This window comes from Peromyscus maniculatus, chromosome 12 (assembly GCF_049852395.1).
Source record: "Peromyscus maniculatus bairdii isolate BWxNUB_F1_BW_parent chromosome 12, HU_Pman_BW_mat_3.1, whole genome shotgun sequence".
Lineage (NCBI taxonomy): Eukaryota > Metazoa > Chordata > Mammalia > Rodentia > Cricetidae > Peromyscus > Peromyscus maniculatus.
The window spans coordinates 24,494,801-24,509,810 of NC_134863.1; the positions used below are offsets into that span (position 1 = coordinate 24,494,801).

A 15,010-nucleotide genomic window follows, 5' to 3' on the forward strand; every position below is an offset into this window, starting at 1 on the left:
CTCGCTGTCACCGCCTCCTTTCGGGCTCGGCTGCCCCAATCAAAGATGGCGTCGGTGCTTCAGCCCCACCGGAAATGAGCTCACACGACACCGGAAAGGAAGGCGGGGAGAGCCAGCAGGCGGGTGGGTGACCGGCTGTGGGTGGGGCGGCGGCCGGGGCCCTGGCTTTTACGTTTGGGGCTGTGGGGTGGCTCCGGGGACCGGTCGGCTCCGGTGAACTCGGCCGAGCGTCAGGGCCGGGGCTGTCGGAGGAGGCGGCCGCGAGCCTCTCGCCTCCGGCCCAAGCTGAAGCGGCCTCGGAGCCCGCGTCCCGCCCGGCGGCGCCTGCCCGACCCTCCGCGGGCGGCGCGCGACCGTCCCGGCTCAGTTTGGGGCTGCGGCGGGAACCGCCGAACTGGCTGGACGGGCCCTTCCTTCTGAGGACCCGGCCGAGGAGAAGAGGCAGCGCGGCCGGCCCGCCCCCGAGCCCCGAGGTCAGGCCGCGGGCTCCGGGGCTCCCCGGCCGTGCTCCCCCGTCCTTGCCCCGGCGTTCCCGGCCGGAGGATCGGCGACCTCGCCCGCGCCGCCCGGCTGCTCCCCGGAGTGTGGCACCGAGCCCTCTGGCGGGGTGATTTGTCCTCCTTGTTCTTGCTCCCGGAGAGGCGTCTAGCGGACGGGTAACCTGTGTGTGCTCTTTAAAAGTTTGAACCGAAGTGGAAATGCGTGTCCTCGGTTTCTGGACCGCCGACGGTTTCCACTCTAGCCGCCGTCTGAGATCCCGTCCAGAGTAAAAAAAAAAAAAGCAAGAGAGGAAGGGGGGAAAAGTACCTACAAAATCCCTCTGCCGTCGGTCGCTCCCGCCCGAGGAGGGCAGATGAACTTTGGAGTTAAGATGCAGGGAGGCGAGCCGGCATCGGTCCTGAAAGTCTCGGAGAGTGAGGGGAAGCTGGAGGGCCTGGCCACAGCGGTGACCCCGAGCAAGAACAGCGGCAGCAGCTGTGGGGGCGCAATCAGCAGCAGCAGCAGCAGCGGCAGCAGCCGCGGTGGCGGTGCGAAAGGCTGGCAGTACAGGTATGGCCCTCCGAAGGGATGTTCTGGCGCGGACTCGGGAGGGTTTGGGGGGGGGGGGTGTCTGCATATTGCAGTTGGAAGGCCGCTTCCGAAGCAGCTGATAACCTTTCTTGGAGCCAGACCTGCTTCCATGAACAGGACTCACTTCATTCAGAAATACATTCAACAGGTATTTGTTGAGGCCTTTTGAGGAATTCGGAAATGTCCCCCAGAAGTCCCTCTATTGCCCGAGGCTTTGTTCGTCCTCTGAATGAGGTCCGTACTCACTTCTGGTTTTGCCTCTGTTGTAATTTGTTTACTAGTAAGCCTGAACGGCTGTTAGGGCAGAAACTGTTGAACTCAGCACTTTTAGCGGCTAGCAAATGCTGGGTGCTCAAAGTTGTGGAGTGATCGGGGTAAGCAGAGTATCTTAGCCTTTGGGTGCTTGTGACTTAGGAAGGGGGAGGGGTGTAAATACTTAGGATTCAAGAGACAACATAGACAATTTTCATTAATATGAATGAACAATTTAAGGAACAAGAGTTCCCGGAGAAGCAACAAAAGCTTCATTTTTGTGTTTTGTCTACGTGAAGTGTAGGGAGAGATTACTGTCCATAATTCTAAGAATGAAGACAATCCGGGCGTCCTGTGATGTTGGAACTACGGTGATGAATACTTAAATTTTGGTTAACTGTGTGGTTAACTCTAGGGTTTGTTTTTGTTTTTTGATTGTTTTAAACTCTTTGGCTGTACTTGTGAAACTTGGAAGCGGTTAGAAGCAACATTTTGTTAAAGATACGTATTTGTCATGAATACTATTATGTTTAAGTGTGTATGTATTACAGTATGCAAATATGGGCTGAGTGTGGTGGCACTCTTTTTTAATCCCACCACACAGGAGGCTGAGGCAGGAGAATATCTGTGAGTTCCAGGCCAGCCTGATCTACATGATGAGTTCTAGGACAGCCAGGACTACATAGAGAGCCCTGTATTAGAACCGCCCCCCACCAAAACCAAATCAAAATAAAGCACCTAATATGCAAATATATGTGTATGTGAAATATGCTTGGCATGATTTTACAGAAATGAATAGAGCAGGTAACTTTTTAATTGGCAAATGGGGATTGAACTAAAGTCAGTATGATATTCTCTCCCTCTTTGTGATTTTCTTCATTTTATTTTTTTATGTGTATGAGTGTTTGCCTACATGTGTGTATGTACGTTAGCATGTGTATGCTTTGGTTGCTGAGTCCAGAAGAGGGCATTAAATCCTCTGCAACTGGAGTTATAGACAGTTGTGAGCTGCCACATGGGTGCTGGGCACCAAAACCCAAGTCCTCCAGAAGAGCAGCCAGTGTTCTTAACTCCTGAGCCATCTCTCCAGCCCTTCCCCTTTGTGACTTAAGATGAACCATTAAGCACGCCTTTAATTCCAGCACTCGGGAGGCAGAGCCAGGTGGATCTCCATGAGTTCGAGGCCAGCCTGGGCTACAGAGTGAGTTCCAGGAAAGGTACAAAGCTACACAGAGAAACCCTGTCTCAAAAATAAATAAATAAATAAATAACTTACTTGAGAAAATTCTTTTTGTGGGGATATTTTGATTTCATTAAAGGGAGTAAAGTACAAGATGCCCAGCGGCCAGTCTTCTGATGGTCTCAATTCTGAAAACCACTCTGAATTAAAGTGGGAAATTCACTAGACTAGAGTAAGTCCTCGGTGCTCAACACGTGTGCTCTCCTCTTCTTGCCTTCTTCTCCCAGGCTCCCAGTCTAAAGACATTTAAAACAATAACAGTTATAAAAAGTGGCCTAACCCTTTGCTCTGGAGAGCGATTTACACTTACTAAGCAACCTGCGTCATGTGCTCTGTCCTTACCAGGGAACAGTGGGTATGTTTCCATCTTCATCCCACCCGAGTTCCCTGTAAGCATACATGCTTTTAGAATACTGTCTTGACCCCTTTCTTGCCAAAGCCAGCTCTTTATCCCTGGCCACAGCTGCACCCTCACCCCATCTTCTTGACTTCCTGACAGTACTTTCTCGCGTTTGCCCTTCGTGCCTCGTTCCTGTCCAGTTGCATCGGTTGGCTTTTCTTTGCCCTTTTCCAGGCTGGTCTTATGCTCTTGGGCTGTGGACTCTTATCTCTTTCTCCTTTCTGACCTCAGCTAATGGAGTCTGAGTCAGGAAATCTTTCAGAACTCTAGAGTCACGTATTCAGCTGCCTATCTGAGCATTACAAATCTAATCAGTCGCTTTGATCTCTACAATAATTTGATACTATCTCCATTTTGAAAATGTACATTGTTGTGTACACAGTGTGTGTGTGTGTGTGTGTGTGTGTGTGTGTGTGTGTGTGTGTGTTTTGAGATAGGCTCTCATGTAGCCTAGGCTTGCCCTGAGTTTACTATGTAGCTGAGGATGACACTGAACTTCTGATCTTCCTGTGTTGGGATTATAGGCACGCTTAAAATGTGAATTAGCGCCAGGCGGTGGTGGCGCACGCCTTTAATCCCAGCACTCGGGAGGCAGAGCCAGGCGGATCTCTGTGAGTTCGAGGCCAGCCTGGGCTACCAAGTGAGTTCCAGGAAAGGCGCAAAGCTACACAGAGAAACCCTGTCTCGAAAAAAAAAAAAAAAAAAAAAAAAAAAAAGATGTGAATTAGCATTTTAAAATGTTAATTACTATCATATTTAAAACATTTTGTTAACTTTAAAAGAAGTAGAAGGATTACATTTGTGAATTATTCGCCTTAACATGCTTTCCCTCCCCAGAGAAACTATTTTTACTGATTTATTTTTTCTTTTGTTTTTTGAGATGGGGTTTCTGTGTGTAGTCCTGACTGTCTTAGGATTCACTCTGTACACGAGACTAGCCTCAAACTCTCAGCAATCTGCCTCTCGTCTCCCAAGTGCTGTGGTTTTCCTTCCTTCCTGCCTTCCTTCCTTCTTTTCTTCCTTCCTTCCTTTTTTCTCTTTTTTTACTTATGTGTGTGTTCATGTCTTTGTACTTTGTAAGCATGTTCTCATGTGTGTGCAGGTATGCATGCCTGTGAGCACATGGAGCCCAGAATAGGGTATTGGATCCCTCAGAGCTGGAGTTTCGAATATTTGTGGAACATCTGGCTTGTTAAGTGGATGTTGGGGTTTGAACTGCAGTCCTCATGATTACGCAACAATCAGTTTTAGCCTCTTACCCATTACCAGTCCCTGCCCCTTACCACCTCCACCACCCGGTCTTATTTGAGACGGGGTCTTACTGTGTAACCCTGGCTGACCTGAACTTGTCAGGTCGACCAAGCTGGTGTCAAACTCACAGAGACCCCTGCTTCTGCCTCTCCAGTGCTGGGACTAAAGGCGTGCAGCCATGCCTGGCCCTGCAGCTCTTTTTCTGGTTTCTTACTATAGTGCCAGATAAAGCTGTATTATTTCTTCATGTAGTAAGTGCTTATTTATATTCAATGTGTTTTAGGATTTTATTTATTTATTTTTAGCGGTATAGAGAGTCAGACCTAGAACCTTGTAAGCGTATAGGTTAACAGCCTTTTAGTTCTATATAGTTAAAATTTTTTAAATGTCTTATATTTATGTACTTGTCTGTGTGTGTAGGTGTGCATGTGTGGCAGTGTGCATTCGGAGGCTAGAGCATGGCCCTTGGGTCAGTTCCTTCCTTCCACTATGGGTTCCAAGGATTGAAGTCAGTTCTTTAGTTTTGACAGCAATTGCTGTTCTCCACTGAGACATCTCACTGGCCCCTGACTGTACTTGGTATGACAGAGAGACAACTCTTGTGTGTGTGGTGGATGCATGTGGACACCAGGGGTCGTCAGCCTCTTTCTTGTTTCCCACCTTATTTTTATTCTAAGAATTAGAAAATGTATCATTCTCTGTGTGTATGGTGTGTGTGAGCTTTTGTGTGCCGCGGTGTCCATGTGAAGGTCAGAAGTGGCCTGTGGAAGTCGATGCTTTCCCTCTGCTGTGGGTTGCAGAGATGGAACCAGGGTTGCCAGGCTTCCATGGCAAGCACTTGTACCTGCCGAGCTTTCTCACCAGCCTTGTCCCCCTGACTTTTTGAGGCAGGGTCTCTGAATCCAGAGATCGCTTTTCTCTGCCTGCCCAATGCTGGAGTTACAGCTGCACACTGCTGTGCCCAGCTTCTGCGTGGGTGCTGGGATCTAAGAACATTTTATTTTGAGACAACTTTTCACTAAATTGATCATCAGTCTGGCCTCGAACTCGGTTCAGGTTGTTCTTGAACTTCTGTCTCAGCATTCCAAATTGGTGGGATTACAAGGCGTGTGCCACCATGTTGTAGCTATAATTCTTTCTGTGTAGCAACCCTGACTGTCCTGGAACTCATTCTGTAGACCAGGCCACCCTCAAGATCGGCCTGCTCAGCCTGCCTCTGCCTCCTGAGTGCTGGGTTTAAAGGTGTGCGCCCCCACCACCCAGCAATTCTTACTCATATATTTTTTTAATACGTAATTTTTTTAAAGTGTCTTTTTTTTTTTAGAATATTTTTTTAAGATTTATTTAATATGTATACAGCATGTATGACTGCAGGCCAGAAGAGGGCACCAGATCTCATTACAGATGGTTGTGAGCCACCATGTGGTTGCTGGGAATTGAACTCAGGACCTCTGGAAGAGTAGTCAGTGCTCTTAACCTCTGAGCCATCTCTCCAGCCCAATATGTAATTTTTTTAATGACTTGTTTTGAGATGGAGGTAAGTTGGGCTTGGTGGTGCACACCTCTAATCTCAGCACTCAGGAGCCAGAAACAGGTGGATCTCTGAGTTTAAAGCCAGCCTGGTCTACATGGTAAATTCCAGGACAGGTAGGACCCCATAGTGAGACCCTGTCTTAAAACAAAACAAGGTGGAGGTGGGGGTGGCACACACCGCAAATAATGACCCAGAGAATTATTAATTATGAAAGCTTGGCCTTAGCCTAGGCTTTTCTCACTTGCTCTTATAACTTAAATTAACCTACTTTTATCAATCTATGTTCTGCCACGTGGCTCAGTTACCTCTTAGTATGGCACCTCTAACTTCCTGCAAGTCTGCTGGTGAAATTGCGCTCCTGGATACTTTCTCCCAGTTTCTCCCTGCCCGCACCCCCCCCCCAAGTCCCGCCTATACCTCCTGCCTAGTTATTGGCCGTTGAGCTTTTTATTACACCAATCACAGCAATACATCTTCACACAATGTACAAATATCCCACAACAAAGAAATGCAGGTGAGACGAGTGTGTTATTAAAATTACCCCCAAGTTCAGTGACTCCGCTTACTAAAGTAATACCTTTGTATCTTTGAGGGAGGTGGCAAGGGGACCAGGTCTCCTTGTTGCTTAGGCTGGCCCAGAACCCCAGAACTTCCTGCCTCAACCTTCCAAGTTGATTAAAGACATGCTACCACCCCCAACCTCCCACCCCCACCCCCAGCTAAAACAGCAGCATTAGTTATTTCACAGTGTGCGGGTTGGTGTTTTCAGCTAGTTGTGTCCCGTCTCTGTGTTCTTCATGAAGTCATGGTCACCTGGAGGCTTGAATTCGGATAGGAAGGGTCTGTTTCTTACCTCTCCCTTGGACTCACGGCATAATTACGTTCCTTTTGCCTTATTGGACAAGGATCTCAGGTCCTCATGACTGGTGGCCGGAGATCTAGCCAGTTCCTGGCCATGTGGACCTTCCCACAGAATATACTATAGCGGGGCAGTGTATTTCATCAGAGGCAAGAACGGAGAGCCTGTACTCTAGCCAGACTTACAGATCTCAGTCTGGATTATCCGGTACATGCCAGGAAATGTCTACCCTAATTAGTAATGTAATGGAGTCTGGATGGTCATCTAATGTTGGGGCTTTTTTTTTTTTTTTTTTTTTTTTGGTGTGATCAAACAAATTTGACTTGATTGTTAGGGAGTAGGGGAGTTAGGTGCCAGGAAATGAGCCACAGTGACCTGGACACAGAATAGTAAGAATTGGATGAGGGTAGGAAACATGTGGGAATTGTAATGGGGAGAGGAAATACAAATTGACACCAGTCGTCACCCATAGTTCAGATTCTGAAAATCTAGAGAAAAAAATGAATTTGGGGCAGTCAGATTATTCATTTGGCTTTAGATGTGTCCAGCTCAATATGCCTGAGTATTTACAGATCATGTTGGTATTCAGCTAGCTTCAGAATGAAGGGATGAGAAATATAGGTAATTGTCTTTCTGGGATTCAGCATGTTTTCACTCGCCACAGTTAATCCTCACAGTTCTCAGAGCATTGTCTCTGTTTTATAGTGGAAGAAAATGGAAGTTGAAATGAGTTTGCCAGGATCCCTTAGCTAGTAATTGGAAGAATTTGTATTTCTAGGTAGTTATTGCATGGCGGTGTTAAAAGAAGATAGGCTGTAAATGAGTGGATACTTACTGGTAATAACTAGTTTAATACATGGTTTGTCTCGTGTTTTCTAGAGTCCTAACTCAGAACAAATCTCTCTCAGCCTCTTCAGCGTGTGAGCCGCTCTGTTACTCAATTCCCGTTTCTGTGCACACCCAGCAGAGTGGGACTGGGAAGCTCTTGGGCTTCAGTGTCAGCAGGATCGCAGACTGTCTCATGATGGCCTTAAGAAAAAGTTGGTTGAATTTATCCCATTAGCCTTAAATTATCTTCTTTTAGAGTCATTTATATTCACATATGGATTTTACTTACCATTTGTAGGGAGGATAGATTTATTAACTCTGGATTCTTCCTTTTCACAGTGAATGTTAACAGTTCATAAATGAGTTTTCCCTTTATTTTTTTCTCTGTGTTAGCTTGAAGGGAAGTTTACAGACCCGTAACTACACGTCTGTTTATTGAAGTGGACAGAAAGGAAGAGCCAGCGCCAGGGCACGGATGGTAGGGGCTGCCTTTTCAAAAATCTTAAACATGAAAACATTTTTAATTTAGGCTGTCCACCAGCTAACCATGATTAACTAACAGGCAGATCCCTTTTCCGAACTTTCGGAAGATGGCGGAAGTCTTGGCATGTCTCTGTCTTCCAGGCCGTTAGACAGCCTAGACCACGACTGTGGGACAAACAAAGGGAGGTCAGTACCCCTGCTCACAAGACGTGCCTTGGACGACAGGTCATGCCTGTCATGTGTGGTGTCTCTGCTGTTGCGTGATGAAATAGTCTTGCTTTGGCAGTCTGTACTACTGCTCCCTGCTTTTGACCAGATGTATGTTCCAGCAGGGCTTGAGGCCTGCCCTTTAACACTGTCTGTCTGTCCTGCGTGTAGGCCTCACTTGCCCTCTGTGTGGCCCAGTGGGGTTGGACTGAAGATCTGTGTGCTGCTGTTGCTGTGACAATTGAAGTCTGTCATTTCCCACTCAGGGGTCTTCGGCTACTCTTTATAAAATCGTAGCATGCTAATTTGCTAGCTTGTGGGTAGGGTGACCTCGGACCCGCTATAGTTTCTAGTAAAATATCTATTGGAGAATAATACAGTAATAAAAATGATTAGTTTGGGTGCTAGAATCAAACCAATGGTCTTGAGCTTGCTGGGTAAGTTCTCTACCACTGAGCTATGTCCTGAGCCCAATTAGTATTTAAATATACATAATTATACATATTATAATATTTGTATTTCATGTATATGGTCATTATTCACGATAAATATGTCTTTCACAAGATTTTGCCGTTAACTCCTGAGTTTCACGTGCATTCCACAATACAAACAGCTCCTGAGCTAAAAGGAACTAGAGTTAAACACACAGGCTGTTAGCCCAAACTTAAGAATTCCTCCCTGTGATTTCAGCACCATGGCATGCCCTGGTTTCATTCATTCTTAAAATTCTTAAAATTATGGATTGTAAGTTTCTCCTGTGCTTTATCAGAAACCAAAGTAAGTCTTTTGTTGCTTCTCCAGGAATGCCAGCTCTTTCAGTTTTTTCATTCATAAAGGTTTCCTCATTAAAACAGCATCTTTCCGCCATCTTTCTGCGCCGGCACCATGGTGCGCATGAATGTCCTGGCAGATGCTCTCAAGAGAGGCAAACGCCAGGTCCTCATCAGACCCTGCTCCAAAGTCATCGTTAGGTTCCTAACTGTGATGATGAAGCATGGTTACATTGGTGAGTTTGAAATCACTGACGACCACAGAGCTGGGAAAATCATCGTGAACCTCACAGGCAGGTTGAACAAGTGTGGAGTGATAAGCCCTAGATGTGATGTGCAACTCAAAGACCTAGAAAAATGGCAGAATAATCTGCTCTTATCCGCCAGTTTGGCTTCACTGTACTGACAACCTCAGCTGGCATCACGGACCATGAAGAAGCAAGACGAAAACACACAGGAGGAAAAATCCTGGGATTCCTTTTCTAGAGATGTAAAACACATTAATAAAAATCCTCCATGGACTGTGTAAAAAACAAAACAAAACAAAACAAAACAAAAAACCAAACCAAGCAAAACCAAAACCCCGGCATTTAAGAGGTCTGATCACCTCAAACTGAACTATCTCTCTGCTCAGGTCTGCGTGTGGGAGGCTCTGTACTTGCTTTATCAATCTAATCGAAACTCCAGTCTCTGATAGCACTGAGCCTTGCTGGCCTCACACTCATCTAGCAATACCCGTAGACCTCTGTCCTCTGTCCTCTGCTCCTCTCCTCTGTTGCTGATAACTCATTCTTTTTGCCCTTGAACTTTTCCAAGAGTTCTCTCTCAGACCCTGTCCATGTATCTCAGACCCTTTATGTATCTTGGGTAATCCCGTTTACAACATGTCTTCAGAGATGCTGTATGTACAGAGGCCAAGTCTTTATCCGTATCAGCCATGCTGCCTTTCCAGATACCTTGCCCTGTGCACCTTGCAGGTCCTTAAGGCTGCTGTGTAAATCACCAGCAAATGCAAAGACCCCTGGGGCCCATTGAGGTGTCTAGGTATTGCCGCTGGAGTCTAGCTGTGGCCTTTGTCTCTTCTCTCTCACTGTTTTGTCCCTCATTTCTTATTTCATCCCTAATCAGTCACCAGGTCCTATCACCCAGCCCTGTTACCATAGAGTCCTGTACTTTGTTTAATGACATATCCTTTTTAGACAAGTATCACATGTATTCTCTCATTTGTGATTCCTAGATTGCATAGAGATACGTAAAATTATGCATGGGAATGTCATGTGAAAGTAGATCAAAACTGTCTAGGGGGACAAAGGACGCTGGTGGGGTGGGGAAGGGAGGGGTGTGATCGACATATAATGTATACTTGTATGGGAGCTTAGAAAGTGAAGGAAGAGCCGCAGTGGCGGCACATGCCTTTAATCCCAGCATCTGGGAAGCGGGGGCCGGCGGCTGAGTTCCAGGACAGCCAGAGCCACACCAGAAGCCCTGTCTCAAAAAACCAGAAAAAAGACCCAAAAACATGTTTGCTAGGCAGTGGTGGCGCAAACCTTTAATCCCAGCACTCGGGAGGCAGAGACAGGTGGATCTCTGTGAGTTCAAGTTCAGCCGGGGCTCTGAACTCATCTCAGACAGAGATGGGTATCTGAGTTTGAGGCCAACCTGGTCTACAGAGCGAGTTCCAGGACAGCCAGGGATACACAGAGAAGGAAATCACAAAAAACAAACAAAGTGAAGGAAAAGGAAAATCTTTTAAAAATCTGGACGGCAGCCGACACACTCCTGTTGTTACTGCGTTCTGGCGGCATAGAGCCTTGCTATTGTGTGTTCTCTGTGTGTGCAGATGTGTTCTCCTGAGTTAGTTACAATTTTCAGATGGAAAATAGTGCCTTTTAAATATCTCTTAGTTTTCAGTGGGTTTTTAGAGCACTTTGTGTATGTCTCTTAAGTCTGAAAGGTTAACATTTACTGTGTTAGTCAGGCATGGAGCTTAGCACCCATGACCCTAGCCCTCAGGGAGTTGAAGCAGGAGGGATCACACGTTCAAGGGTAGCCTAGGCTACATAGCAAGACTGTCTCAACAAGACTGTCTCAGAACAAAAACAAACAAACAAGAAGTGTGTAGTAGTAATGGAGATTCAGAACTGAAACAGCCGTCTAGGAGGGAGGGTCAGACTAAACGTATCAATACCACTTGGCAGTTCAGTTAAGCAGCTCTTCAAAAATTTACAAACTTTATTATAAAAAACCTTGCAAATACATAGAAACATCACACAGTAATGAGACCCAGAGTCTCTCTACAATTCAACTTCTGTACAGTTTGAATAGTCTGGGAATGTAAGCCATGGAACTTCACATTAAATTTTACTCTTTTTTTTTTTTTTTTTTTGGTTTGTTTTTTAAGACAAGGTTTCTCTGTGTAGCTTTGGAGACTTTCGTGAAACTCACTCTGTAGACCAGGCTGGCCTCAAACTCAGATATCTGCCTGCCCCTGACTCCCAAGTGCTGGGATTAAAGACATTTGCCACCACCACCTGGCTGCTATATTTTTAATATAGAATATATTTTATGCACTTATCTACCATAAAAAAAAAAGCCCATGGCAGTTTTAGAACTAGTAAAACAATTAACTTTGTGTCTTCTTTATTTTTCTTTTTTCTTTTTCTTTTATATTTTATTTATTTATTTTTTTTCCGAGACAAGGTTTCTCTGTGTAGCTTTGGAGCCTGTCCTGGAACTCGCTCTGTAGCCCAGGCTGGCCTCGAACTCAGAGATCTGCCTGCTTCTGCCTCCTGAGTGCTGGGATCAAAGGTGTGCGCCACCACCGCCTGCCATGTGTCCTCTTTCATGACCCTTGCCCATTACCTGCATTCATTCCTTCCTTATATCCTTATATTTAGCCTTTCTTCTGTTTTCTTCTTGTTATACTGTACCTACATGGACATTTGTGTATATATACATATACATATACATATATATATATGTATATATATAAACCATTTTAATATTAAAGTTTTAATATTTTAAAATATTTATTTGATTATGAATATGTAAGGGGGTATGTGCACATGCATGCTGGTGCCTGAGAAGGCCAGAAGCGTTGGATCCCCCTGGACTAGAGTTAACAGCAATTGTGGACCACAGTTGCTGGGTGCTGGGAACAGAACTCAGAACCTCTGGGAGAGCAGTATGTGCTCTTATCCACCAAGCCATCTCTCCAGCCCCTTCACCACCTGTTTTCATAGACAGCTTCTAGGACCAATTCCAAGGAAATGGTACATTGAAGAGATCATAAATATACCAGTCTGTTAAGCGGTGGGGTTACTGCAGCTTTGAAGATTAATTTTTTTGTAGTTTAGTTTACAGGATCTTGTTTTTAATCATCACCTGGTTCGTAGAACATGAAATAGCATGATAAAATCAGGTATGTAGTGTTTTCCTCAATTAGCAACCAGATTGTCTCAGTATTAAAGGTTCGTTAAGTAGATACACAAATTATTCACCTTGAATGAGAGTGGAATGTGAGCGCTGGAGGATCACACACCTGGTCCCAGGCTTTCAGCAGAAATCTCCTCAGAGATGCTTGAGAGCAACAAGGCTTCAGGTTGGGAGTTTTCAGATTTTGGTGTATGTGTGTGGCTTTACCGGTGACATCCGTTAATCCCTTTGGATTTGGAATTTTGGAATTAGGGGATGCTAGCTTGTATAAGGAGATGGAGAAGAAAAAAGTGAACAGAAAGATGCTCTGGTCCAGCCCAGAGTTGTGCTGCCTGCCTGCCTGTCATCCCAGCACTTGGGAGGCAGAGGCAAGGGAGTCAGGAGTCTACAGTCATTCTTGACTTGACTGCAGACTGACTTAGAAACCAGTCCACGGCATCTTCTGATGGCCACCAGATGGCACAGTTGTTCCACAGCAACAGGCTGTGTCAACTAGTTCTTGGGAACAGAAGGGGGGGGGAGTACAGTCAATGAGTGGTCCTGTAACTGTCCATTCAAAGAATAGGACACGATCCAGTTGCTTGTACATAATCTGGGGCTGCTGTTTCATGAATCAAGCAGTAGTCTACACTTACTTATTTGAGTCTGGTTCTCCTCTGTTGCTATTTTGAGACAGTCTCTTCTTATGTAGCCCAGTTTGTAATTTGTATGAGAAAGTTAACCTTTTTTTGAGACAGTGCTTCATTTATCTCTGGCCTTGTAGCTGGTGATGGCTTTGAACTCCTGATTCTTTTGCCTCCCGAGTACAGAGATCACAGGTGTATGCCACTGCACCTGGTTTAAAAGTTAACTCATGGGAGGCCTGCCCCTTTCTGAATGGAGTAGTGGATGGGGGGGTTGACGGAAGGTGGGGGAGAGGAACGGGAGGGGAAACTGGTTGGTATGTAGAATAAATGAAAAAATTAATAAAGAACAAGACGAAAGTTAAATCTTTATATATGTATTCCCTAGTAAAGTATTAATAACATTAGGACACAGCTTACTGTATTATAACTTACAAAGAACCACTTTGGTATGTTTTTGTAGATACTACTGAAATTCTATATTTTAAATGTTTATTATTAGCTTTTAAATGATTGATACAGTAACTTGCAAATGAGGAATACCATTAGTTACAAAAAAAAGGAAAAAGTAGTGACTGAAGAAAGGGAATGAATATGATGCAATTTTTAATTGCTCAATTTAATTAATTTTTGGTGTGTGTGTGTGTGTGTGTGTGTGTGTGTGTGTGTGTGTGTATGTGTGTGCAGGTGTTCTCATGAGGGTGTGTGAAGGCCAGACGTTGGTGTTGGTGTAAGGTGACTTCCTCTATTGCACTCTAGCTTTTTTCTTTTCTTAATTATTTTAAAAAATATTTATTTATTATGTATACAGTATTCTGTCTGCATGTATGCTTACAGACCAGAAGAGGGCGCCAGATCAAATTATGGATGGTTGTGAGCCACCATATGGTTGCTGGGAACTGAACTTAGAACCTCTGGAAGAGCAGACAGTGCTCTTAACTGCTGAGCCATCTCTCCAGCCCCTCTATAATTTGGTTTTTACATTTATTTAGCGTGTGTGTGTGTGTGTGTGTGTGTGTGTGTATACAGAGACACAAGCATGAGTGTGTGCCCTGGCATGTGTGTGGAAGGCAGAGCACACCTTGCGGGAATGACCTGTTTCCTTCTACAGTGTAGGTTCCCATCTGGAACTCTTATCATCACATTCGTTGGCCAATGTCTTTCCCTGCTGAGCCAGATCGTCGCCCTTTGCCTCATTTTCTGGGACCTCGAGCTAGACTGGCCGGCCATGAGGCCCCAGGGCCTCCTTCCCATTTCTTCCCAGCACTGGGACCGTAGGCATGTGCAGTCCGTCACCATGAGCTTGTACACGGGGCTGGGGATCTGACCTCAGGCCTCACCCTTGCACAGGGCGCGCTTTACCCACCGAGCGTCTCGTCAGCCCCCCTCTGACAGCTTTAACACCCCCATGTTTTTCTAAAGAGTAGCCAGTGTACATCAGATTTTAAGGAAGTTTCTCCCCATAGTCCACGCGGAGATAGTCCTAGAAGTCCAGTTCTTGTAGGCCTGCTCAGCTACAGTGCTTTTATGACGTGCCCCCAGGTGGGGAGGACGCCTTCTACAGGCAGAGGCTCCGTGTGGAGAGTCCGACCGAGCTCCCCAAATGGTGACTCAGGAGATCTCTCAATCCTTTGAGGAAGTAACTTGTGTTGTGTGCTACCTCAGGCTCTGTGCGTTGACAGTGCAAGACTCAGGCTGTGGCGCTCCAGGACTGGACAGAGTAAGGGCAGAACCAGTTCAGGGAGAGCCGGCTGCGTGTGAAGTGCCCAGAGCAGAGGAAGGGCTCTGGGAAATCGTTCTGGGGTGGTGGTTTTAAATATGACACTTCGAGTGGGTTTCTTTTCATGTCTCTCCAGTTTTACAGTCACATAGTGACTGTATTTGAAATAGTAATAATACATGGACTATTTATTGTGCTTGTTTGGAAGAAATTCAGTAAATTAAAATTCCGTAAGTAAGACAATTGTGGAGGAGGGGATCAGGTCCCTCAGTGAGTCCATTTCTTTTTCTGCTGAAGAGTTTGACCTTTTTTGTCTTTTGTCACAGGGTCTCTCTGT

General features: G+C 45.6%; 1 protein-coding gene and 1 pseudogene across 1 annotated transcript in view; both read left to right on the forward strand.

Moving 5' to 3' along the window:
• Positions 1-155: 155 nt before the first annotated feature.
• Positions 156-15,010, forward strand: part of Osbpl11 (oxysterol binding protein like 11) — a 58,538-nt gene continuing 43,683 nt past the window's right edge. Inside the window, exon 1 of the mRNA XM_076548749.1 lies at positions 156-1,050. Within this exon, the coding sequence (XP_076404864.1) occupies positions 854-1,050 (197 nt within the window). The 5' untranslated portion in view covers positions 156-853. The remainder of the gene's footprint in view (positions 1,051-15,010) is intronic.
• LOC102910313 (small ribosomal subunit protein uS8 pseudogene) lies at positions 8,936-9,417 on the forward strand (annotated as a pseudogene).